This window comes from Sminthopsis crassicaudata, chromosome 1 (assembly GCF_048593235.1).
Source record: "Sminthopsis crassicaudata isolate SCR6 chromosome 1, ASM4859323v1, whole genome shotgun sequence".
In the NCBI taxonomy this organism is placed as follows: domain Eukaryota; kingdom Metazoa; phylum Chordata; class Mammalia; order Dasyuromorphia; family Dasyuridae; genus Sminthopsis; species Sminthopsis crassicaudata.
The window spans coordinates 729,741,487-729,768,677 of NC_133617.1; the positions used below are offsets into that span (position 1 = coordinate 729,741,487).

General features: G+C 40.5%; 1 protein-coding gene across 18 annotated transcripts in view; it reads left to right on the top strand.

The window, feature by feature from the left end:
* MAGI1 (membrane associated guanylate kinase, WW and PDZ domain containing 1) overlaps nt 1–27,191 on the top strand; it is a 696,381-nt gene that overhangs the window by 629,201 nt on the left and 39,989 nt on the right. For all 18 annotated transcript variants that reach the window (XM_074284174.1, XM_074284160.1, XM_074284171.1 and 15 more), the window contains one exon: nt 15,966–15,997. In XM_074284174.1, coding sequence (XP_074140275.1) covers nt 15,966–15,997 — 32 coding nt within the window. The remainder of the gene's footprint in view (nt 1–15,965; nt 15,998–27,191) is intronic.

Genomic DNA, 27,191 nt, shown 5'->3' on the forward strand with positions numbered 1-27,191 from the left:
GGAAATCCCAGATGAGGACATTTTCTCTACCAAAATACATCAATATTTGTCTTGAAGTTTGTTTGTAAACTAAGATAGTTGTTCTCATAATATGGTCCAGAGAATTCTGGGGGTCTCTGGGACCCTTTTAAAGGTTCATAAATTCAAATTTTTTAATTCTAATATGATAAATATCTATAAACAAAAAGTCTGCCTAGTTATATTTAATAATAATACAATATTAATTGTACAATTTACAGTTATACAATTAATAATAGAAAGATGCTGAGGACAAACGTTTGAGAACCACTGATCTAAGAGATTTGCTAGAGTTCTGAGCTTTCAAATTTAAGCCAGTTGAGAATCATTCCTGATTAGATAGGTTCAAAACTGATTAATATGGCCCACCTGACAGAGAAGGTGGATTGATCAAAAGATATGAAAAATCAAACTTGAAATCAAATAGCAGATTCTGAAACTTCCCACAGCAATATCTATCTTTGGGTGGCCAGTGCTTCATTAGAAAGCTGGAAAAAGTCACAAACATGCAGCCTGTAATGTGATGGGGAAGGGAGGAGAGAGGGAGCCTTGAACCCAGGTCTTCCTGTCTTGGAGGACCCCCTCTCTATCAACTAGCTGGTATTAATATGTAGAATTTTGAAGTTTTTTAAGCAGTTAAATTGCATCATCTTGCTTGAGCCTCACCACAAAGAAAAGTACCACAGGTATCATTCCTATTTCACAGAAATAGGAAAGGGAACTCTGGTAAAAACAAAACAAAAACAAACAAAAAAAACCGAAAAACCCCACTTAGGAAATCTTGGGAGCAGATTCCAGGTCCAACACTGTCTCTTTTGACTTTCCTGTTGCCATAAAGTTAATTAGAAAGTCACTGAAGAATGCATGGAGAGTTCCCTTTCCACTCTTCCTTTAAATAACTGTGTGCCAGCCTGTGCCAAAGGGCAGAAATGCAGATGCCCATCTTAGATTAAACTCCATTAAAAAGCACTTAGGTGATTTATGATCATAGTAGAAAACCATCCAAACATCCATTTCTTTAGGATTTTATTGCCACTTGCATTTTGACTGGTAATACCCAATACAGGATTGAATTGCAGTTTTTCAAAATGATAAAGTAGCCTTAATAAATACCTTGTTTTGGCTAGCAAATATCCCCCCAAGGATGCATTTTTGACTTTGCCCATAAAATTGGGTGCTTGTTTTTCCTTTCCTAAACTTGGGTGGTCCGGGAGCCTGGGCATTCCTGCTGGCCAGTACAGCCTGTTTGAATATGAAGAGAAAGAACAGCAGAGGGCACAGCTGAACCTTGTTCTGGGCATCCCTCACCAAAGGCAGCTGGAGCTGGAGCTGAATCAAGCAGCTCTTGGGAAATCAAGGAGCTAACTTAGGACCGAGAAGCATTCAAGAATAGGGTGGAGATGAAAGGAATCATTCACTTGATTCCTCTCCTTTCCTGGGTCAGACCCCCTGTGGAAAAGTTTCATTACCCTGGTGTGGGAAGCAGGAAACTCAGTGTTATGCTTTTTCCCTACTCCACGTTACACTGCACTTTGGTTGCTAAGGAAAGGCTGCAAGGTCTCCAGATAACCCCCATGGTTATAATGATCAGTCAATAAGCATTTATTGAACACCTACTGAGTGCCTAGCACAGAGGAATACAAAGTCAAAATGAAACAGAAATTTACAGCTCTGCCCAAATGATAGCACACACACATCAACATGTACAGAAAATAAATATTCATTAATTTGGGTGGGGGAGAAATTGAGGGTGTCAGGAAAGACTTCATGGACAACACGGGTTTCTGACCTAAAATACATAAACTTTAAAAAAAGATTTGATAAGAGTATTTCAATATAATTGATTTCCTTTGTATCCAGCATATTTGATTTTATCTGAGAAAAGTTCCATAAGCTTCAGTGGGCTGTCAAGTGGGTTTGTAACACACAAAATAGATGAAAAAGCAGTGTTGGATAAGGTTAGTAAGAAATATTTTGAAAGAAACCAGGGATTCTGAGAGAGAAAGGAGGGGGAACATTCTAAGCATATGAAAGGCAGGATAGGAAGGATGAAAACTTCACTGGTGCATGGGTGTGTGTGTGTGTGTGTGTGTGTGTGTGTGTGTGTTTATATAACTATATGTGTGTAAAGCCATTTTGGCTGGACCATATTGCCCACAAAGAGGAGTCATGTAATAAAATTGGGAAGGTAGGCTGGCATCAGGTTGTGCATTAAATGTTTCCCAACCCCCCCCCAAAAAAAAAAACAGATTTTATATCTGATTCTAGAAGTAGTACAAAGCCACAAGAGTTTATAATAAATTCTGAAGCCACTAATCTGGAAAGAAAAAAAAAAAAAGGTCCCCGGCATATGTCTTAATGTTCCTTTTCTGTAGCATTTTTAATTTAATCTAAGAAATACCTTACTGTGATTTAGAAGTAAGCCCTGATTCACAAACAGGTTAAGTGATTTGTCCAGAGCCCTAAGATCATAAAAATGGAGCCAAAGGGCATAGAGCTCAAGGGGACTTTCTAAATCATTGAGCCCAAATCCCAGTTGCTGATAAGGAAGAAAGAATACCCAAAGTCACACAGCTAGTAAGTTTCAGTGGGAGGATTTGAACCCAACCCTTCTCTACTATCATCATCATCATCATCATCATCATCATCATCATCATCATCATCATCATCACACTCCAACAAAGGGTCCATGACCACTTCCCAGAGGCCCATCACTCCCTTCCAGAGACCCAAGCGCCTTCTTTCCCTGGCTATTTTGAGCTCCTGTTACATAACTTCCCCTCTATATTATAATGCAATCGGAACTCAGGCTTTCCCCTCCTGGCCTGGAAGTCAAAATAATTAGCTGGGAGCTAGCTGCCCAGCCACAAGTAGAAATGCAAACAGTTTCTCTTGTCCCAATAGACCATCTAGGAGCTGTGAACAAGAGACAGAAGGAAAACGGCTGACAGCATCAGCATTTATTCATTTATATGTGAAAACAACTCAGGCTTGAAAGCCGGCTTGGTGGCTGTCAGCTTGGGAGATGGGAAGCTGCCTCAGACGCAGATCCCTATGGAGGCCGAGTAGGGACTCGAGGCCGAAGCGTTCTGAGAGGAAGGAAGACTTTTAGCCCATATTAAATCAACAGCAAATAAGAGTAAGTCTGATTCTTGCCTTCAAGGAGCTCACAGAATGGAAGCTGGAAAGCCTTTACGAATTTACTTGTTTTACAATGCAACAGCAGAGGAATTCTTAACAGTAGAGGCAGGTTTTTTTTTTTAAACTTTCTAAATGTTTGTTGATTGATTCAATCTGGCCTCTCTGTGTGCAGGATGGAGAGAGAAGGAAGGATCACTTTATGTATCAAAGGAAGACTTCAGTCCCTTCCTGAGGTTGCCCTTGCTACTACAAAATAGAAAAGCCATGCGTGAGTTCTTTTCAGAAAGGTTAACACCTGCCAGATCATGGACAAGCTTATGCTACAGCCTGTGCTAAGGGAGCTGACAGTGGACTTGTGGTTTAATAGAAAACACATCTGGGCAATCGAGATAATTGTCTGCTAATGCATGTGCTCCAGTCACATGCCCAAGAACCCAGTCTGCTGGCCCCAAGTTCATGTTACAGTCCAGCCACAAAGAGGCTAAGAAGTCTAATTTGGAACCTCGTCTCCTCTCCCCTGGACTGCTGCTAAATCCCCTTTTTTTGCCTTATGACTCTTTCTCCAATCCGTTCTGCACCCAAGCTTCCAAAGGGATGGCATGGGTCTGGATGTGGTTCAGTGTAATCCAGTGGTTCCCTGTTACCTCTAGGATAACATTTACTCTCTCATGTTTGCTATCCAAAGCCTGGGCTTGTTATACATTATTGCTAATCTTCATAGAGTCCATAGTCTAGCCAAATCATGCAAACATTCTATCTGCCATGACACAGTACTCTTGATTTTCCTCCTATGGGATATTCCATTCATGCATTTATTTAATGGAGACTCCTGAAGGAACTGACCTTTTGAAAACAGGAGCCGACATGGCAGAGATGCCTCAGAATGACAAAATCTCTACCCACCACCCCACACTGCCTCTAAGAGATCAAATAATAATACCCAAGAACTCTAATAGATTGATATAAAAGCATGTTCCTTCTTCCAATGTTTCTAATAAAGCCTGTGAGAAAGATGGTATATCGAGTAGTGTTTAGTGGGGAAATAAAGAAGACACTTGTTCAGGCTTTATAGCTATATTACAACTCAGCTGCAATTATATAGTACGCAGGGCCTTGTAAATATGTCCTAAGGAGAAATGGATGGTACCCTGGAGCAGGCAATGGCTAATGGTATGCCCAGCCTTTCACCTTAATGTCACCAGCTAGGACTGGCCCAGGTAGGAAGAAAGGCAAAGTCATTAACATCTGAGAGCCACTCAAAGCTCTGGGCAAGATAAATCAGATGTCCCCTTCCAGTTCCCCAGAGATAAATGATCCTGCAGGAGAGCTGTCTTTGAAATGGATTTGGTGAATTCAGAAAATGGACTAAATCCAGAACCGGCCCAGAAAATGTGTGAATGAATGAATGAAGGAAGGAAGGAAGCATTTATTAAGCACATATTATGTACAAAGCTTTGTGATGGTGATAGAAATAGAAAAAGGAAGGCAGTCCTACTCTTGAGGAGCTCACATTCCAGTGGGAGAGACAACACATAGGGAAAGTTTCAGCTGCACGTCCCATACTCTTTAGGGTGTAGGAGCAAAGCAACTAATAACGCCTCTTTTTTGCCATCATTTCTACTGATAAAACCTATCAATTTCTGGTGTTGAGCCATTCAGTAGGGGACTTTAGGGACAAGAGCTTCCCTATTCCTGGTCTTCAATAAGTAGTTGTTGCACTCTTGCAGGATTGATTGTCGGGCTCTGGGAACTGGGCCGGAAGCCTTGTTATTCCCAAGACTCTTAGGCTCAGGCTCTCAGGGTATCTCCATCAGAGTCTGAGGAGAAAAGATGGTGGATGAGATAATCATGGTGGTTTGATTTGCCTGACACAGACTGCCTCCTGTCTCTCCCCCAAGGTGCCTTTTGGCTGGCTTGCTGGACTTATCTATAACAGTCATTTGCCAGCTGCCAAGAGTCATTTCTCCAGACAATGGCCTTCATTCTCCTCTGAAATTTACCTTTTATTCTTCAATATCATGCTCCTGCCAGGATATATTCTCCCTTCCCCAACTTTTCAAATTCCTTTTTGTCTATCATCTTCCCTCATTAGAATGTAATCTTCTTGAGGACAGGAACTCTTTTTGCTTTGCTTTTCTTCTTACCCCAAGCATGCAGTAGAGAGTCTGGCACTTGGCCTGTGCTAAACAAAAATTTATTATCCCTCCTAGACTTTTCCTTTGCTAGACTTCAGTGAGAATTCAGTTCTGTTCCTGCCTCTGATATTTATTCGCTGTGACCACGGCAATTCACTGAACCTCAGTTTCTTTATTGGAAAAAAATAGAAACTCAATTCAAGTATTTATGGTTATTATCTACTATTACTATTATATTTGTATGGTGACTTAAGGTGTGCAAAACACCTTGCATTTTCATTTGAGCTATGTGGCAGGCTCAGTGCTAGCAGCAAGGATACAAAGACATCTATAAGTTAGTCTCTGCTCTCCTCAAGCATACATTTTACTGGGGTAATAATGGAATATTTACTGCCTTACAGGATGTGTAATATCAGACTTTTGGGGCTGGATTTGAACTTAAGAGGTCATCAGCTCCAGTCCCTTCACTTTAGAGAAGAAATGGAGGCCCAGAGAGGTTGTCATCCATACAAAGTCACACAAACTTAAAAAAACAAAATAAAACAAAACAAAACATCTTTTGACTTCAAATTCAGCTCTCTTTCCCTGTGCTGCAATTATAAATGAACTATGATATATGAAACACTTGGCAGCTCTTTAGAGCACTGTATAAATGCCAATTATTATCAATGTTATTAGCCCAATTTGAAGTCACATATTATAGTTTGTCAGGCAGCTAGGTGGTGCCATAGTACAAAGATCTCATGTCCTGGAATCAGGAAGACTGATTTTTGCAAGTTCAAATCCAATTTCAAACACTTACTAGCTGTATGACTGTGGACAAGTCACTTAACCATGTTTGCCTCAGTTTCTTCATCTGTAAAATGAGCTGGAGAAGAAAATGGCCAACCACTCCAGTATCTTTGCCAAGAAAACCCCAGATGGAATTGCTAAAGTCCAAATACAATTGAAAAATGATTGAAAATATTAGTCATATATGTTTAACATATATTGAATTACCTTCCCTAGAAAAGGGAAGGGGGGAAGAAGAAGGAAGGGAGAAAAAATTTGGAACACAAGGTTTTACAAGGTGAATGTTGAAAACTATCTTTGTATATATTTTGAAAGTAAAAAAAAATTAAAAAGAAAGTATTAGTGATAATCATATCAGAAATAATCATGACAAAGTAATATTTTTTTTCTTCCTTTCCCCTGAAGCAATTGGGGTTAAGTGACTTTCCCGGAGTCACACAGCTAGGAAGTATTAAGTGTCTGAGTTCAGATTTGAACTCAGGTCCTTCTGACTTCCTGGCTGCTTCTCTATCCACTACACCACCTAGCTGCCCCTAAACTAATATTTTCAATCATTTGCCCTGGGACACTGATACCACATGGTAAATGAGGACATTAAAGCACAGAAAAGAAAAAAAGAGAAAGAAAATACCTTTCTCTTGCTGAATATACCCAAAGTGCCCCATGTTATTCATTCTGGAAGTTTTATCTGTTTAATTCTTTGTTGACCTGGACTCATGTCTTTTAGCAGAAATCATATTTTGGCTTAAACCTGAGTTGGCTCAAATATACATATAAGAACCTCCCCCCCATTCCTACACAAAGAGACCCTTACTTCTCTCCCTCAGGCTCTCAGGGGTCCCTGGTGTGATTGGATGCGACTTCTCTTTCTCTTCCTTCCAATCTCCTTAAGATGCAACTGCTTTAGTGAAGACTGATTCTTTTTCCCATGGTTCTCATGCTTCCATTGTTTTGTTTCAACCAAAAAAAAAAAAAAATTTAGATGTCCAATAGTGCTGATTTTTTTTTTAAACCTGTTGTAAAAGTAGGGTTAATAGCCATTAGAGTTAATTATTTAGAACAGGTTGTTTTGCGATTTTTTTTTAAATCTGCAGATCGATTTTTGTGTTGCCAGGCAAATCTCAGTTTGCAGTTGGCATTGTATCTTTCCTTCATCACTCTGAATTTGTATTCTGGTTGATCTCTTACTGTTTTTATTCAGGACAGCCTAAAAAAGAAAAAAAAATGAAACACTATTCGTAGGCTCATGACTTTTCATGCAATATCATTGGGGCCAATAAATATTGGCCCGTGATGGAGTCTCTAATGTACTTTCTCCACCCTCCATCACCTCACACAAGTTATATTTTGATTTTTTTTTTCAAATCTATGCTTTCTAAAATTGATGCCGTCTTTTCCCACCTGGAGCCCTGCCCAGAGTGGAGGAAAAACAAGGCAGTGACCTTTTCCTCTGACTCTCCATCCTGCCCCCCTCAATTTGGTCCTTCCCGTCAGCTGGCCTATATTTGCAGATGCTTAATGAATTGCACTGATTGGAAAAGATAATTCTGAGTGAGAAACCCTTGTATTGGCAGGTAAATGTGTTTGTTCTACTTTGCCTTTTCTAATGCCTCTGTTCCAACAGGGCAGAGCACTGGGAAGAAAAGACAGAGGTAGATAGAGAGTGGGCTCTGGGAGCATCTCCCACTGGCCTCTCTGCCGAGCGCGTTTCTTAGCTACACACACAGGTCCATCATCCTAATGCCCAGCACAATCCCAAGCCATGATTATTTAAGTCCTGTGGCAAACGCTGGTGTCAAACTCAGAAGTATGAGGGTCTTTACGTAGTAAGTAAGGATGTCTGTGGGCCATATATTGACTTTGAAATTTTCATATTATCATTGTTTCATTGAATTTGTAGTGATTTCATAAGATATTTTCCAATTCCATTTTGATGGATTCAGGCTGCCCTCAGTAGTGTCATGAGCCTCAGGCACCCCACCGGTTGCATGTTTGACACCTTATTTTAGAGTCTTTATTCCTGTTCTCTCTACCATCCACAGTGAATTTCAGTGTTCCATTTGGAGGGAACATTTTCAGTTTAAACAAGAGGAAGGATCAGACTTCCACATGATAGTCCAAGGGAAGGACAAATGAGGTAACATCACACAGGGACTGAATCCATTCTTGGACTTGTATGTGGCTCAAATCAATCATCCAGAATTACAGAATTCTTCTAGAGGTGGAATAGCCTTCAGTTGTGAGCAGTCCAGGCCTTCCCCATCACCTTCAAATTTCAACTTTGACACAACAGAAATTCTTAAAAGTTAACACTTTATAAGTTATCACTTATGTGATATTTATTGGTAGAAGGAGTTTCTTGCCAGGGAAATCCCAGGTCTTAGTCTTATCTTTAGCCTCTACTTTATGGAGCAAGATAGATAAAGTCTAATTCCTTGTTTTTACTGCTATTTTATTTTTTCCCTAGTATTTCTTGACCCAATAGAATGTAAGCTCCTTGAGGACAGGGAGTGTGACTTTTGTTTTCTCCCTAGGGTTTAATAATCAGTATTAAATCAATGCTTATCAAATTGAATTACATTGAATTTAATTATTAAGTCCTACTTTCTATAGCAGGGACTCCCCCATTCTGAGGAAATCCCAGATCCCTCCCATATTCAATGAGGTTGCCCTTTTCTCAGTCTCCCTCATAGGTAATGGGGAAACCAAAGTATGAATAGGTCTATTCTGGTCAGAGTTTGACCCTGGACCCTGACCCAAAAATGGCACAAAGACCATCATTAACTTGGATTTGTATAATGTTTCCTCAGAAGCTCCAAGTGAGTACCAAGGAGAATGTCTCTAATCTTTCATCTTCCCTGAGACTCAGGAAAAGACAGTTATTTCCCTCTGGGAAGCTCCAGCCTGGCCCATGATACTTTCTGCCCCTAAGTTCTAACCCCCGGCAGCCACATTACACAAACTCTCTGGATTGGTCACGATTTTTTCCCCAGTTGTTGAATGAAAGAATAACGTTGCTTCCTACACCTTCATCTCTGGCAGAAGGAGATGGCCATTTGGTTTGGGGGGTTTAGAGGGTTTGGAGGGCGGGCTTATTTTCTTGGCAAAGAAAACTCCTTTTCTACTTACCCGTGCAACTTGGTGTCTGTCTTGAATCTTCTAGTTTTGTATGGGGTTCATTGTGGTGGTTCTGCTCCCATCATCCCTCAGTGAGAATGGTTCTGGAGCAGGGTCTTTTAGATCCCAGGCCATTTTTGGTATCTTACATCCCAGTTGCTCTTAGTAGGACAGGCATGAAGTCTCTAAATAAAAATCAGAGCTTCCCACCCCATTTTAGCCTGAAGAATTCAATGCCTTTCAGATTCAAAATTTTATTTTCTTTTTGGTTTGGTTTTTGGTCGAGATTTCCTGCAGTCAACTTGACTGATCACAGTGTCAGCTTGGCAAACAGGAGCAGAGAATCACAACCTTAGAGCTGCAAAGAATCCTAGGAGTTATCTAGCTTTTTAGCTTACAGATAAGGAAACTGAGGTCCCAAGAGTGTCAGGACATCTGAGACCTAGAGCTGCAAGAGACCTTAAGAGTTATTTAGCTCCTTAACTTATAAAGAAACTGAGGTCCCAAGAGTATCAGAGGGATACAAGATTTAAGACCTCAGAGGCTATCTGAACCAATTCCTCTCTTTTCTACTTGGGAAAACTGAGATTAAGTGATTCACCCAGTCATGTAGGCATTCACACAACCAGAAGTTAGATTGAATATAGGTCTTCTCTCTCTAAAGCCAACACTCTCTCTACTGTATTATGGAATGAAAAGAGAAGTGAGTAAAAATGACCATAACTAGAGGACTGAAGACATGATAATGCAGTCTTGAATCTAGTTCAAGTTTTGTTCTTGTTCTTCAGTCTATCCACTTGTATCTGACCCTTTGTGACCCCATTTGGGATTTTCCTAGGCAAGGATACTGAAGTGGTTTGCCGTTTTCTTCTTCAGCTCATTTTACAGATGAGGAAACTGAGGCACACAGGTTGCAGTGACTTGGCCAGCATCACATAATTAATAAGTGTTGGTTTGAACTTGGGTCTTCCTGTCTCCAGTCTGGTGCTCTGTCCACTGGGCCATCTAGCTGCTCTTAGTCCACGTTACAAAGAACAAATATTAAGGATAACATGGCATAATAGAGGGCTAGATGAAAAGATCTGGGTTTCAATGATACCTCTACAATATAAGATTATAGGATCATTGGATGGTATCTTTAGAGATGAAAAAGACTTCAAAAATCTAGTCTAATCATTTCACAGAGGAGTAAACTGAGGCCAGAGAGATCAAGTCACTTGCCTGAGGTCAATAAGTACCATGAGCTGGGATTTTAATCCAGTCAGTCAATAAGGATTTATTAAATGCTTGCTGTGTGCTTGGTACTGTGCTAAGTGTTAAAGATATAAAAATATAAAGAAACAACTACTCCTGTCCTCAGAGAACATATATACTGATAGGAGAAGCAACAGGTAGGTAAGGAGACATATTTAAGAGATGGGCCAAGCAAGTGGAAGATGATCTGAAGGCCTGGAAGAGTGTGCTGGAGTAGGAACAAAAAAGTGTACAGATAGGTCAGCACAAAGTAAAGAAAGAGACAGAGAAAAAAACCCGAAAAGATGGAGGTGGGGGGAGAGGGAGAGAAAGATACAGAAAGAAGGAAAGAGGAAAAGGAGGAGCAGGAGGGGAGAGACAGAGACAGAGACACAGAAAAAAAAAAAAAAGAAAGAAAGAGGAGGAGTGGAGAGGGAGACAGAAGAAAAGAGAAAGAAGAGGATAGAAGAGGAGAGAGAAACAGAGACATAGAGATATCCCAAAGACATACCCAGAGACAGAGCAACACAGAAAAACAGGGAAAGAAGAGGAATACAGAGAGAGAGAGAGAGAGACAAAGAAACAGAGACAGAGAGACAGAGAGAACTAATGAGGTAATGACTGACTGGAACACCGAAGTCTTCATAGAGGAGATGACATCGCAACATTAGAATTCTGAGAGGCAGAAATGGAGAGAAGCTAATGTAACATGGAGGATGTCTCATGGAAGCATGAAGGCAGGAAATAAAATGCCAGGTCTGGGCGATGGTTGGTAACATAGTTTAAGAGCATTGATGAGACCGGAGGCACGTTTGTTTGGCAAACAGGATTTTGGAGCCAGGTCTTGGAGAGCACTGGATATGTCTGATGAGTTTGTCTGAAAACGGGTGTTTTTATATTGAGCAGTTTTATATGACCTTGATCGTGGTGTTAGCCCTTTGGGACTTATCTGTAATGTTTTCTTATCCTGGCAGTTAACACTGTGTGGTAGGTGGGTATGATAATTCTGTCCTTGTAAATCTAAGGAGAACGAACCCAGGAGTGGTTCAGGATCCCTCCAGTACGGCAGACCCAGGACAATGAAGGCAATGAGGGCAATGAAGGGCAATCAGAAAATCTGTCTCACATTTTCGATGTCCACTTTGAGGAGTGGGCTCTGGGTTGAATGAATATTCATAGCTGGGGGTGGGAGGAAGAGAAGAAGGAAATGGAAGATTATTTTACCATCTTATTATTGAAAAATAATCAATTATCTCTTTTTATATTAAAAATAGTTTATACCATTATCTATAAAGGGAAAGACTTGCCCCTTAATTTTATTAAGTTTTAATTATCGGCATGCAATTTACTATTTGGTCTCTCCCAAAGGAAATATTATAGAATTGGGATTCAGTATTTTCTGCACCCCATTCCTCCACAATCTTATTACCTGTGATGTAGAACAGTAGGTCATAGAAGAAACTAGGTGGCACAGTGGATAGAACATAAGTCTGGGAATCCTGAATTCAGATCCAGCCTCAAGGGCACTTAATAAGTGTCTTTCCCTGGACAAGATTTAATCTTAATTTACTTCCATTTCTTCACCAGTAAAACGGGGACAATGATAGCACGTTCTTCCCAGAGTTGTCGTGAGCATCAAATGAGATGATATTCCTAAAGAGTTGTACAAATCCTGAAATGCTATAGAAATACTAGCTGCTTATTCATTATTGTGTGTTGATGATGACAAAGTTGATGATGTTGATCATAGTCATGATGATGTTGATGATATTGATAGCAATGAGAATGATATGAACTTCTTGAGGGTTATCCCTACTTCATTTTTGTCTTTGTATACCCATTGCCTGACACATGATGATCACTTAATAATGGCTTTTTGGTTGACAGACTTACAGGTGGAAAGGACTTTAGAGGCCAATTAGTCCAATTCTTTTCACTTACAGTTAGGAAACTGAAGCTTAATCAGTTTGTTTAAGGTCATACCTAGTCATTGGCCAGGCCAGTATTTGAATCCATAATCTCTTAACTCCAAAATACATCCCTTTGACCAAACCACCCTGTCTGCTCAGGTCATCCTGAGATCTCAGGGACTAGGCTAATGGTGAGCAAACTTTCCCAAGCACTACCAAATGAGAGGTCTGTAATAGGGGCCAGCATTGGCCTTCCGACTCTGTAATCACCAGAAAGTGGCGGCCTTTCTACTTTCTCCCCTAGCTGAAGTATTTTTCAGCCACACCAACTCAGGGCAAAAGTCTACTAAGATGGTAAAAAAGATAGTGGAAGTTCTCAGTAGAACAAACTGATAAAATCTCCCTCCTTTTGACACTAAATAATTGACTGTTCTTTGAACACATGTCTCTCTTTGGAAGCACTTTGAAACATCTTTGTAGTGACATTTCTCTTTAGATTCTAAAAAGCCAATGGAAGCATAGAATCTGTCTTTTCTGTGTTTGTTTCTGAATGAACCAACTTAGTCCTTCAAACAGGTGCTCTTTTATTCCTTTCTACCTGGATTGTAATCACTAGCATAAGTCATACAGAATGGTCTTACTCCTAAAATAGAGGTTTCCTCTTTTCATAAAAATAATAAGAACGGCTACCATAGAAACAGCAAAGGGGCAGCATGGTGTCCAGAAGATGTGGGTTAGAAGAAGGTTTATAGCCTGTAATAGCTGGGAAACCTTAAGGATCATTCAATATTTCAATGTCTCCGATAACTAAGAACTTAATCAGAGAATTTCAGAGTAGGAAAGGACCTTAATAACCATGAACTCCAACTCTTCTTGAAAGAAATCTCATCTTTAGCATCATCTATAATGTGTTATTAAGTGGTCTGGTGGAAGATATGTAAGTAAGGGGAGCCTATAATCTCCCAAAGTTATCCTTTTCGAATTTCTAATTTTTATGTAGTTCTGAGTTCAAATGTGATCTCAGATACTCAGCAGCTGTGTAACCCTGGGCAAGTCAGTAAACTCTGCCTCAATTTCCTCCAGTATAAAATTAGAAGCAGCTAGGTAGCACAGCGGATAGAATGTCAGGCTTGCGATCAGAAAAAGTCATCCTTGTGAATTTAAGTCTGACCTCAGGAGTCAGAGAAGGAAGTGGAAAAGATACTGGAGTGGTTATCCATTATCTTTGCCAGGAAAACCCCAAATGGGATCAGGGAGAGTTGAACATGACTGGAAATGAAAGGACTCAACAACAAGAGCAAAGAATTAGAGGACTGGATTTCATAGCCTCTGGGTTTCCCTCTAACTCTCTATATGTGATCCCATAGTCCTCTGAGTGGTAGAGGAACTTTTCTTGGTAGAGGAAATTTCCATACTCAAAGTTCCATATACCAATGACATCATAAACCTGGACCAAAACTAACATTTGTAGTATCTTAAGGTGTACAAGGGTGGGCCAGTAATGGGTCTCTATCCATAATCAATAAGTACTGAGCTGAGCTCTCTCCCAGCTATTGTGTTTCATCCAGAGGAAAGCAGCTAGTATAGTGAGGAGCCTGAAAATCATGTCTCAGGAGGAAGTGTTGGAAGAAACTGGGGATATTTACTCCAACCCCCCTCCTTTTAATCATGAAGAAATGGAAACTATTTATCCAAGGTCTGCTGCTTCTGTAGCAGGCTGCCTCCCTCAGGTTACATAGTGAACTTTTGGATGATCCAACAGGGTGTAGCTTTTAGAAGGAAGGGATGCTGGGAGGCAGCATTACTGTTGTGCTGAGTTTGAAGCAGATGTCATTGGGAATGGTCAGCTAAATGTCTTTCTTTTCATGTTCCTACTTCAGTCTGTGTGTGTGTCATTTGTGTTATAGTTAGTCTAATTCACAGTTTAGCACAGAAGAATTGGGCTCATCATGCTACATAAGGGGGACCATGAATCATTTTCTAAAAAAGAAAGTTGAAGTTTCCAAAGCCAAATTATTCAGCTTTTTAAAAATGCGTCCTGTGTGTTCCATAGACATCATCTGCATTGAGATTTTGTACCCCAGCTCGAAAAGGCCCCCCGAGCACAAATCATTGCTTTTCAAGTGCTAAGAAAGAAACAGATAAACATTTGTGAAGTGCCTACTATGTGCTAAGCATTTTACAAATACTATCTCATTTGGTTCTTGCACCATACCTGAGTTTGGTACTGTTATCATCCCTATTGTATAGTTGAGGAAACTGAGGCAGAGGTTAAATGACTCGCCTATTGGTTATACAGCTAGTAAAACAGGATTCAAATCCAGGTCTTCCAGCAGTGTACCACTTGACTTCATTTTTCATCTCTTTTCTCAACCAAATTATCATACCTGTGGTAAGAGCCGTCAGCTGGCCTCTGTGTTGATGTAATTTATTTAAATATAATATTCCTTTATTAAAAAAAAAACTCTTATTAAAATGTCACCTTTTTGAGGGCTGGACGTCTCTTGCTTTTCCTATTTATATCCTCTGAGTTTAGCTTGGTGTCTGACACATAGTAAATGTTTAATACCCCCCCCCCCCTTTTTTCCCATTAAATCATCATTTCTTTCTTCAGATGATTTCTCTAATCAAGTATTAAGTCAGATTTTTTTAAGTTTGCCTCTCATATCATGGCACATATTACGTGCTTAAATAAATGGTACTGGCTGGCTGATGTTACTCCTTCATGTAAGGGGTATCATCCCCTTTCAATTATGTCTGCCATGTCAGTGTGATGTGGCCAGATCTTTTACCAGGACCAGCTCCTTCTCTCCTTTCTTTACATCCCTCCATTTAAATTATTCGTTCCTGGCCAGTGTCCGTGCAAGTTCCCTATCTCACTCCTAAACTGTTTCTCTCTCAAGATTCACTTGCAGCCAGAGTTCTTCTTAAGCAGAATCATTTGAATCAGTTGGGTGACTGACGGCAATAAAGCATGTGCTGATATCCAGCGAGGGCTTGGCTCCCCAGCGTAGACTTTGAGTAAACTTGGGGTTGTGTTCACAAATTAGTTTTGTGTGCTAGTGAAACATTATCTGCCTTCGTTTGGGTGCCCAGGCTATACCGCTCATCCGAGGCAGACGTGCATGTGCGATGCCCAGAGAGAAATGCATTTTAAGAGGGTCCATTTTAGCGTGTGCTTCTTTTTTAAAAAACAAACATGTTTTTCTCCCGCCATCCTGATTGGTGTGATAGAATTGACAAGCAGATCGCGTCAAAAGGGAATATCCGGGGCTTAATTGTAAGTTAAGTCTCTCTTAATCCAGGGGAGCATTTGAGATTCTGTCCAAGTGTTCAATTTCCCAGGCCGCTGAGGTCTGTGAATTTCTTTCCCCAGCCTCCAGGCTGCTGCAGCACAAGTCAGCATAGCTAATGCAGACAGATCTTCCTGCCTCTCTCTCCCTCTCTCTCTTCGCTTGCTTTGATTCGATATGAACAGACCGGTAACTCCAATGCCAGAGAGGAATCTGACATAACTCTGCAGATGGCTATGTTACATTGATCCACTGGGGATTTTTCTTTAAGGAAAAGGTACCATTTACATGCTAATGATTATTTTTCCTTGTTGCCATTTTTTCAGGACTGCCAGTCCCAAAGAGGAGCCCAAAGTCGGTAAGGACTTTTCATCTCTACTCTGGGATTTTTCTGGGTGGTGGTTGGGGGGAAGAGGGCTGTGGATGGCTCGGTTTGGGGCTTCGTTTTGTGAACGATGCTTTGTGGTGGGTGGGGGATCCAAGAGCAAATGTTGGAATCATTAAGTTCTGGGTGTCCGTTTTGGTGCAGCAAGGATTGTCTAAAATTGCAGACTGATTTGTGGGCATCTACAACAGCCCCGTGAAAGCATGTTTGAACATTTTTAAAAAGGCATTTAAAGAAAAAAAAAAGCCCCAACTGTTTCAGTAGGTGACTTTCTCAGCTGTTTTAACTTGAAATAAATGTCATTGTTTCCTTTGAAAGAGGCTCCACCTTAGTTCTCCATAGCATTCCACCCTAGCGGGTCTTCCTACCCTCTGATATTCCTATTCTCCATCCCCTCGCTTTTTCTGTGCACCAGGTGATGAATTATTTACAAAATATAAAGCATGCATGCTTAAGAAAGAACCCCACTGCTGTGCCTGGATCTCCGTGTTGGTCTAAAGCGTGGGCTATCTGAGCCACGAGAGGAAGACGTTTCCTTGCTGGGGAGGGCAGCCTTTGTTGTTTCCTAGAGATTTTAGCAGGATTATATTGCAGGTGTATGATTCTTTAAACTCTCTATCTCTATCTCTCTGTCTCTCTGTCTCTGTCTCTGTCTCTGTCTCTCTCTGTCTGTTTTTTTTCTCTCTCTCCCCCTCTCTCATTTCTCTTTCCTCCCCTATGTCTCTTTCTCCCTCCTATGTCTCTCTCCCCCATCTCTTTCTCTCTTCTTCTGTCTCTCTCTTTTCTCTCTCCCCCCCATCTCTGTCTCTGTCTTTGTCTGTCTGACTTTCTGACTCTCATGTCTATTCTTCTCTCTGTCTCTCTCTCTCTCTGTCTCTGTCTCTCTCTCTCTCTCTCTCTCTCTCTCTCTCTCTCTCTCTCTCTCTCTCTGTCTCTGTCTCTCTGTTTCTCTCTCTCTCTCTCTGTCTTTGTCTCTGTCTCTGTCTCTGTCTCTGTCTCTGTCTCTCTCTCTCTCTCTCTCTCTCTCTCTCTCTCTCTGTCTCTCTCTCTCTCTCTCTCTGTCTCTCTCCCTCTCTCTCTCTGTCTCTCTGTCTCTCTCTCTCTCTGTCTCTGTCTCTCTGTCTCTCTGTCTCTCTGTCTCTGTCTCTGTCTCTCTCTCTCTCTCTCTCTCTCTCTCTCACACACACACACACACACACACACACACACACACACACACACACACAATCAATCAATATTTTGCTGTCCCTTCTCATCCTGATTCCTTTTAGAAACCTTACCTAGTTGATAGGTTAGCTAATAGCTTAGAGGTTAGAATGGAGAGCTTGATGGTGAAAGACTGGCTCTTATAGAAACAAATTTAGAGGCTCCTTTAAAACTAAAAATTGGAAACTCTGTTTTTTGCTTCTGCAAATTAATGAGGGAGGAAAGGCTTCCTATTTCATGAAAATAAGGATGAGATGAGCATAAAAACTGGTTTAGAAAGCTTAGATGGGCACATTCAGGACTATTCTAGCCTCTAAGAAGCTCTAAAACTTTGCAAAGGGGCTGTTGCCAGCTTACACATCTATAACTCGTTTTGTTCCACCTGTCTGAAAGAGCTCCTTGAGAAAGGGGGTGGTGGCTGTGGGAGCTACAAGAAGGGGAGATTCCTTAAGAAAACTAGAGGGAGGCTCCTGCTTTCTTAAGCTTCTCTATAAGTTCTAGTTCTCGCCTAAGGAAAAGGGGGAAAAAAAAATCCCCGTTATAATTAATGCAATTCCAGTGGCTGGGAGCAGTGCTGATTAAAGGCACGTGACTTGGGGCCGCTACCACTGTCAGCTTGCATTAATGTGGAGTCCCAGAAGTGCCGCTCTGTGCTCACACTCAAATCACAGAAATGCCCCAGCGGGTTGTGTGTGTGTGTGTGTGTGTGTGTGTGTGTGTGTGTGTGTGTGTGTGTGAGAGAGAGAGAGAGAGAGAGAGAGAGAGCGCGTGTGTGCGTGTGCATGAGTGGGTGTGGGAGAGTGCATTATCCCTGTCACAGGCTGAGACTAATTTGGCCTCCAGTAAAATAGAAACGGGTCTGAGAAAACATGTGGGCAAAGCCCAGGCTTCCTGAGCCTCCACCTACCAAATTTTCTCTGGCCAAGTAGCTCATCGTGATACTAGGGATCCTATATTGATGATTCAGAACAGTAATGAGCAGATTCAAAACGGGAGCGATTCAGAGATATTGGGGAGAATGCACTCCTCTTCATTTTGCAGCTGGCTCAGCCTCTGCCTTGTCTAAGTGATCCATGGGAGCTCATTTGCATGCTTCTGCTCCTCAGAAAGTCCTCTGGTGTCTCTAACTCTGTATCCAGAGAAGGTCCAACTGGTGGAGAGCTGGGGCTCATTAAGGCCAGTCTCCTTTTGTGAAAGTGATGTCCTTAATAGCAAGCCAGTAGCTCCGGTCGTAGTTCTGGAAAAAGTCGCCTTCGTTGCTTTGTCTCACTCGGCTGGCTCTTAGTCACCACAGGCTGGAAGGGTGCACTCTTGTTGGTCTAGAGAAGGGAGAGACTGCCAAGAACAGGTCCTCCCTTGGCCATTGTGTCTGTTTTAAGATGGTTCTTGTCATCATGCCTCTTTCCTCTCATCTACCCTGGCAGCTGTCTTATAATTCTCCCTTCAAGGAAAATTAGCAGGTGCCCTGTATGGTGCCCTTGTCATCCAGGATGAGGGGAGCACTTTGTGGGAGGACGTCTGTTTCAGTGCCACATCCCAGTTCCCTGATATTTTTTTTTTTTACTTTGTGTACTTAACTTATAAAATGAAAAAAAAAAAAAAAAAAAAAAAAAAAAAGAATTTTGGACTTGGTGGTTTGAGAGTTTGGGTTTTTTTTCTTTCCTGATGATTCATGAACATTGAGATAATGGTTGTCAGAATATATGGAGGCCAGTGAAAGGACAATTCGACCAATCACAGCTAGAGACCACATGATTGAATAGCCTAGAATCATGTCAGAACTCTTTATAAGGATCATAGATCTTGAACTGCAAGAAACTTGAGCGATTGTCTCGCACAAACCCTGTCATTTTATAGATGAAGCAGATGAGTCCCAGAGAGTCTGAGTGACTCAATCGTGGCCCCAGAGCTAGACTTTCCTTCCCCCAAGTCCAGAACAGCAGACCTCACTGAGCCTCGTGAATCTGGCTCCCACTGACTCTCCATTATGGCTCACAAACCTCTGACAGCATGTTGGTTTGAGAGCACAGAAGCAGTGTTCCCTGTGCATGAGCTTTTTTCATCATATTTTCAATAATTTAGAGATTTTGATGAGATCAGAAAAGCCTGCCTCTTTGATCTGCTTTTTCCCCACCCAGACACTTCCTGTAGCTTTCTCTTAATAAGGGATTTTACTTGCTGAATTCAGTTCTAAGCATTGGATTTGTGGTTTGGGTCCTCACCCAGGCCACTGTTAGTGTCACAAGAACATTTATTATGTTCCAGGTGATTTGAGTGAAGCCCTTGATTTGTTTTAATGAATGGCAGAAACAAAAGCAAGTCGATTTCATGGATTTCCATGATTTTTCCTTCACCTGAATCAGTCCCCTTGACCAGAAACTTATTTTTTAACATTCTAATTCCCTTGTACTCTTCCCTGTTCAATCACAAATTAGTGAAGGATGAGAAATGGAAATCCCCAAATAATCCAAAATGATTTTTATTAGTTAATCATGATTTCTCTTCCTCACTCCTTCTCCCCCACTTCTCTGTATTACTTAAAAGATATAACAATAACAATTTGAGGGGGTTGGGTTTTTACTAGCTGTTGGGGTTATTTTTTTTTTTTCTCTTCAATCCTTTGGAAGGTAGACATTCAATGGAGGGTCCAGTGTCATGTAAAATTAGTTCAGGTCAAGGTTTAACAGAGGTTCCAGTGGTTTAGGGAATATAAAAAAGCTTGAAAGCTATTGAATGCCAATCACTTCTATTTTCTGTTTTCTTGAAAACCTAGAGACATTTTTCGTGGTTTGGTTGGCTCTTCCAAGAATTCTGTCCACTTCCAAGAACTAAAATACACGTTCAAGTCAACTTTTATCCTTTCTTCCTCAGTGATAATCAGGATCCCCTAAGTGTCATTTTTAAATCTGCAGATGACTAATGCATATAAAATTCTTTATCAACCTTTAAGCACTATATGAATGCAAACAATTATTTCTCTGATTATTCATAAAAAAGATGGATACACCCAGAGTAAATTATTACAACTTTAATTGATGTAGTACTTTAAAGTCTGTAAAGATTTGACTCTCTATGGGGTCAAAGTTTTGTTGTTATTATAGTTTATAAATAAGTCTTCTGAAAACTGTGAAAGGTGGATAGAGCACCAACACAATCAGAAGGATCTGAGTTCAAATCCAGTCTCAGATACTTTGTAGCTTTGTGACCCTGAGCTAGTCACTTCATCCTGTTTGTCTCAGTTCCCTCATCTATAAAATGAACTGGAGAAGGGAATGGCAAATCAATCTAATCTCTCTGCCAAGGAAACTCAAATAGGACACAACAGAAAGTATTCAACAACATCTGAAGATGAAGTTGATGACCACACATTTAGTAAACAGTAAAGTTTGCATTCAGCCAAGATAAGCAAGGGCAAAAAAGTCTCTTCTTGTTGTAGAGCTTGGACAGCTCCTTTTTTCCACTCAATCTTTGGTGACCCAGGGGCCTAATTACCAATACATCAGTGGTTTGTTGTTTTGTGTATGTGTGTGTGTGTGATTGTTTGCTTCCCTGAATATAATGTCAAGATCTGTTGTAGACTGAGGCCTCAGCGAGTAAGTCAACAAGAAATAATGTGGCCTACAAATGACAAATCGATTCACAATTTTGCTTTAAAATGGATCGATTTGTCATATTTGTGCCATACTAATTCTTTTTATCGTTTAGGTTTCTAAGTGCTGTCTATATTCATTTGATTTTTAGAGCAAATATTTTCAGTTCACATTATAGATATTTCCATTTGTAAAGCACTCAGTAAAATACTGATAAGCTGATTTTTCCCCTTGTCCCTTTTTCTTATTTGACTATTCTCCCAGAGAACAGGGAGTAATTACAACAATCATTATAATAATAGCAGTAATGCTCCCACCATTGTGGCACAGTAGTATCTACAGTAGTGGATAGATAGCCTCTCATGGTGTCAGGTCCTTACTCTGCTGGCCATGTGATTCTGGGAAGCCATCGGATCCTTGGAGCTCTAGAGAATTCCCCAAGACCAGAAGTTGCAGAGCCGTCATGATTTGATCTTTGGAAATGCACTGGATTTCTTGGTAGAAGGAGAGAGCTCCCTAAGTGTTTCCTGGAATAAAATCATAAATCCCATTCAAAAAAACAAATAATACTTGTAATGATAGCTAACATTCCCATGATGCTGTAAAGTTTGCAATGCAATTTTATATACATCAGTAAATTTAAGTTAATTCATTTGATCCTTATAACAGTCAACTAAGGTGGATATTGTGAGTTTTATTATCTCTGTTTTACAGATGTGGAAACTTAACAGTAAAGCTGTCCAAGTGAGACCAGTTACTCTCTCTCCCACAGATTATATCCCATTGAATTTGGCCACTGAAGAACAGAAATCTGCCCCCAGTTTGGGGGCTTTCTGTTCTTCGCATAGTTACAATTAATCTTTCTATTGTTGATACTGGTTAATGTGAGAGATCCTCTCTTTCCAGATCATAGAATATTAGAATCAGGTGGGATCTTAGAGATCAAAGATTACAGTATCCTTGTTTACAGTGAGGAAACTGAGGCACAGAGAAATAAAGCAGCTATTACCAAAGCCTGACTAATAATAATGATGATAATGATATTGATGACAATGACCATTATAGTAGCAATTCTCATTTGTGAAGCATTTGTAGAGATTCAGGAGGATTTAGTCTAGCTCTTCTATCCATGAAGTCCCTGTTCTTCTAGAACCAAGCCCATCAATCCTTCCCCCTGTTCTCTTTCCCTTATATCACCCTAGCTTCCATGACCTCACTGGAGCTGATTACTAAGCAGACAAAGCATAGGTTCATTGATGTATAGCTGCAAAGGACCTCAGAGGCCATCTACCCATTCTCCTTCACTTTTAGAGATGATAAAACTGAGGTCCACAAGCTCACTCAGAGCTAAGTTTCAGAGCTGGTGATAAGAACCCAGAGTTTCATAGTTTATATCCATCACTGTTCCCTCTGAATTTGTCCCTCAGGCCTCTGAATCAACAGACCAATTCCTCATTCTAGAACAAGTACAGAGACTCAGAATCTGTGCTAGACATAGGAGGTAGAAAGACAAAAATGAACTGGCTCCTCTGCCCATACTTAGACTATTATATATAGAATACATCCTAAGTAAGTAAAGGGAGTTTGGGAGGATGTAAAGTAAGGTAAGATCTGCTATTTCTGATGAGCTTGGCCAGTGATATACTCCAGAGGCCATACCTCCTGGGAGCTTTTACAGACTCCTGAAATAGCAAACAGTGCCCTTTATTGGAGAGGTGTATAAATATGGCCTCTATTTGTATAAGATTCTTGACACTTAACCCTGGTAGGGATAGTATGTCTTAACCAATTAGCATATTCATGTCTTATCAGTGGTGGGTGTTGAGTCTTCCAGACTCCTTGCAGATAGCATCGGGTCTTTAGAAAGCCAGAATCTCTAACAAGATCTTAAATACAGAATAAGCTTTCAAATTAAGTCATTTTCCTAATTGAGTTCCATTTTTAAAAAAATGAAATGAGGCTATCTACATGAAAACTCTTAATGGGGGAGTGGGGGAAGGCATGCAGCTCAGAACATGTTACTCAGTGGGATTCTCACCCAGGCTCTGTTTTTATGACACATCTTTGAGATGTTATTTAATTTTTATTTTCCACAAACCCGGGGCAAAATTTAAAAGGAGCTTCGAAGGAACACAGAGCTACAGTTTGGCTGAAATGCTGCTTTGCCAAGCTCTCCATAAAGCAACTATAATAATCTAGAAAGCAGTCCTGAAATGAATCCTTTATTGAGGAGGTGGAGGGCTATACCACACTGGAGTAGAAAAATGGATTCAATCCAGCATACTTTACCTGAAGCTCACAGGTCTCTTTTCTCTCAAAGGGAACAAGGCCTTAGTTCAGGGATAGAACTGGCCGTGGCTTCATATGACTGCCTGCAGATAGCAAGTACACCCACTTACCACTCTGGGAGCAGGATGATGAGAAGTGAGAAATCAAACCACCAAAGAAAAGCTTTCTTGAAATTTGGCTCTAGAGAATAGTTTTTTCTCTTGTGCTCAGATCATGCTGAAAGCTGGCTTTCCTAGAATTTGATGGCAAATCCTCTGACATTGATGAGCCATAGGATCCCAGGCAAGACAATGGCTAAATGTCTGCCTCAGTTTCTTCATCTCTAAAATGTGTATAATAAAAACACCCACCTAATAGAGTTGTTGTGAAGATCAAATGAGATATCTTTAAAGTGCTTTGCAGACTTGAAAGCTCCATATAAAACAATGCTGATGATATCAAGCTGCCTCTCATTATTATGTTGTTTATTGAGATTGTATTTACCTCCCAAGAAATTTAATTTAATTTAATCATATTGCCAAGCCATTTATGTGAATGGATATGCAAAAGAAAAAAAAATCAGCTGTTATGGACCAAAGGATTCATTGAGAAAGATGCTAGAGATCAGAGTGATACAAAATTTTCTTTTGAAAAGAGAGTGAAAGAGTAGTTGTCCCCAGGGAAAAGATCATAGGATTCCAGACCTAGTGCTGGAAGGTATCTTAGACATCATAAAACCCAAGATGTCCATTTCTCAGATTAGAAAACTAAGACCCAGAGAGATTTGAGGCTTGGGCAGCATGACAGAGCAGCCAGAATTTGAACTCAAGTCATAAGTTAAGCCTGGGTGTTGTGATCTCAAGTTTAGCCCTGTCTCTTCTGCTTGACAAAGTAGAAGTGAGGCAAGATTGATCACTAGAGCTCTTGAAAAAAGCCTGACTGCAGTGCTCAGGAACAGCAAGGTGAGCCCAAGGCATCTGGCACCATTACTTAACTCTGGGATTAATTCACTCTTCATGAGCCCCAGCTGGATAAATGGTGTTAGACTCCCGAGCCTGTTATTTTTCTCTGAAAGTGAGACAGGTTGGACTTCAGAGGCATCGGGATGGAACAGGGCTGCAGCTTCTCAACCACCCATCCCTTGGTTTTTAAATGAAATTTAATTTTTAAAAATCTATTAAAAATAATTATTTTCTCTTTTTCCTGTTTCATGGGGGGCTGAGTGGAAGAAAACCTATGTAATAAATAGTTATACTCAAGTGAAACTAATTCCCACATTGTCCATGCCCCCAAATTTGTATGTCTCCTTCTGCACCCTAAGTCCACCACCTCTCTATCAAGAGGTAGTTAACGGGCTTTATCCCAAGTTCCTGGGGATGGGGGAGAGAGAATAATTTGGAACTCAAAAGTTTTACAAAAATTAATGTTGAAAGCTATCTTTATATGTTACTGAAAAAATACTATTAAGTAAAAATAAAATAAACTAGGGTATGGGAAAGGATTTATTCTCTGTGACTGTTTACAAGATTCGGAGGAGGGGTGTCTTAACTGATATTAAGATAATAATTACAATAATAAATGGCATTTATATACAAAAAATTTTGTAAAACCATTGACATGTTATTTTATTTATTTCATTTGGCCCGACCCTCTATGGTGTTACCCTGATTTCCTCCCTGAAGGCACTATTTTGTAGGAAAAATACACCAAAAAAGAGCCTCCAGCTAAGACTGAGATGATCAGTTTCTTCTCCACGCTCATTTATCATATAGCACCAGGGCCTAGCTTGCCCACTGCTAAACTGAGCCACGTTGGGACCCAATTCCGTAGTTGACAGATCTGAGCCCCTTCTCTAAAACATTTTGATGGAATTAAATTGGAGAAAGGATTAACTTTTTCTATGCAGTTTCAGGAAGAACTGGATGCTATCTCAGAAGGTTTTCTCCCTTTCCCTCAAGCTTTTATTTATTTATTTCAGTTTTGTTGATCTTTTCTGCTTTTTCACCTCACCTTCATTTCCCAATAACTGTCTTCCTTGTCCCTCTAGCAGGCTAGCCAAGACCAGCAGCAACTTAGTGAATTCCCAAGACATGCTGGCTTCAAAAATTAAATGGCTTGTTTCCCTAAATCCCAATTTCAGTTGAATATACAGGAAAATGTTCAAACAGGTTAGTGGAGAGACTGGACGCGTCAGGAAGCCCTGGATTTGGAAGTGACTTCTCACTTGTTTTATAATAGCATGATTTGATGAAAAGAGTTAATGTCTGTCTCTACAAATCCCTTCTCTGACACTGCCTGTGTGATATCAGGCAAATCATTCAACCTCCCTGAATCTCAGTTTTCTAATCTGTAAAATGGGAAAGTTGAACTTAGTGTCTGAGATCCCTTCCCACTCTAGGTCAAAAATCCTGTAGCTCTATACATTCTGTAGAGAGAATCCCTCACGGAGATGCTGAAAGGCTCGCATGAGATCAAGAGTGTAGAGGGCTTGGAAAACCATGAAGAGCGATATTACTATCAGTCGCTCTGCTGATTATTATTGAAATTGGGTTTAGTTCCCAAGAAATTCTGTAGCTTAGTGAAGTGAGCTTTTCATTGAGCTCAGGATGCAAAAAAAAAAAAAAAAAAAAAATCTGATGGTTTCATGTTGTTTCTTCTCTTCAAATGGCAGTCAGCTATCAGGATCCAAGGAAGCAGGGACAAAGAGACTTGGCAAGCATGGTGGACATGGACAGGAGAGAGGGAGGAGAGAGGAGAGGGAAGGAGAAGAGAGGGGAGGAGAGGAAAGCATGGAAGAGGAGAGGAAAAGAAGGGAGAGGAGAGGGGAGACACAAAGGAAATAAAGGAGGGGAGAGGAAAGAGACAAGGAGGGAGGGAGGGAAAGAGAAAGACAGAGAAACAGAAGACAAGAGGAAATAGAGAAAAGAGAGACAAAGGGAAAGACACTGAAAAGAGGAGTGGAGAGAAAGACAGAAAAAAGGAGAGTGGAGAAAGAGAGGAGAGGAGAGAGACAGAAAGTGAGGAGAGAAGGGAGGAAGGGAAGGGAAAATAGAAGGAAAGGGAGAGAAGAGAGAAACAGAAAAGAGGAGAAGATATAAGAAGAGAAGATGTGTGAGAGGGGATGGGAGAGGAGAAAGGAAAAGAGAGACAGAGACAGAGGGTGTGTGTGTGTGTGTGTGTGTGTGTGTGTGTGTGTCTGTGTCTGTGTCTGTTTCTGTGTATCCTAGGGGAAAGAATGGAAGACAGACAAAAAGAGGTTTGCTCATTTTTCAGAGCTATAAGATGAATATTGGTGATGAAGCTACTTTAGCTCAAAGGACTTAAAAAAACAAAAACTGTTCTGGAACCATGAATCTGCAAATAGAACCATTGCTAATCCCCAAATGCTTTCTAGTTAGTTTATGGGCATTTATCTTTCTAATTTTGTTTTACATAAGATCATAGGCTTTGATGCTCTCTAGTATAACTCTCATTTTACTGCAGGTAAATTGAATTTTCCAGTGGCACTGAGGTCTCAGGTCAGGCAGGATCAGGGCCATGTGCTACAGAAAAAAAAAAAAAAAAAAAAAAAAAAAGAATTGTGAACTTGGAGCCACACTTCTAAGTTTAAGTCCTGGCCTTGCTACTTATAAATCCTGTCTGCTCTGGGATAGATCAATGAGCCTCAGTTTACCCTTGTCAGGCTAGATAACCTCTGAGATCCATCTCAAGTCATGAATGTTCCATTCATGAAGAAGATGAATATGATGGCCATTTTGCACATGTACATTTCCCAAGATCCCCTTCCTAGAAAAAGGAACCAAGAGATTCTAACACTCCTTTAATAGATGTTTATTTAGAATCCTCTATGCATTTGATACTGACTATAAAGACTAAACTAAAAAATGTCCCCTGTCTAATTATACATAGATAAATCACTACAAATTAGGTACCAAGTAACCAATTAATTTAGCGGAGGTAGGGGGTGATAAATGCTTGTTGAATGAATAAACATCTCCCGTGTTTTCTTCCAATCTGCTCTGCCCCCTTTTCCCCTCTCTCCATTTCCTCTGAGGTTAAGAGCTTTTTTTCAAAATGGGCAAGCCCTTGACTAAATAGGTCTT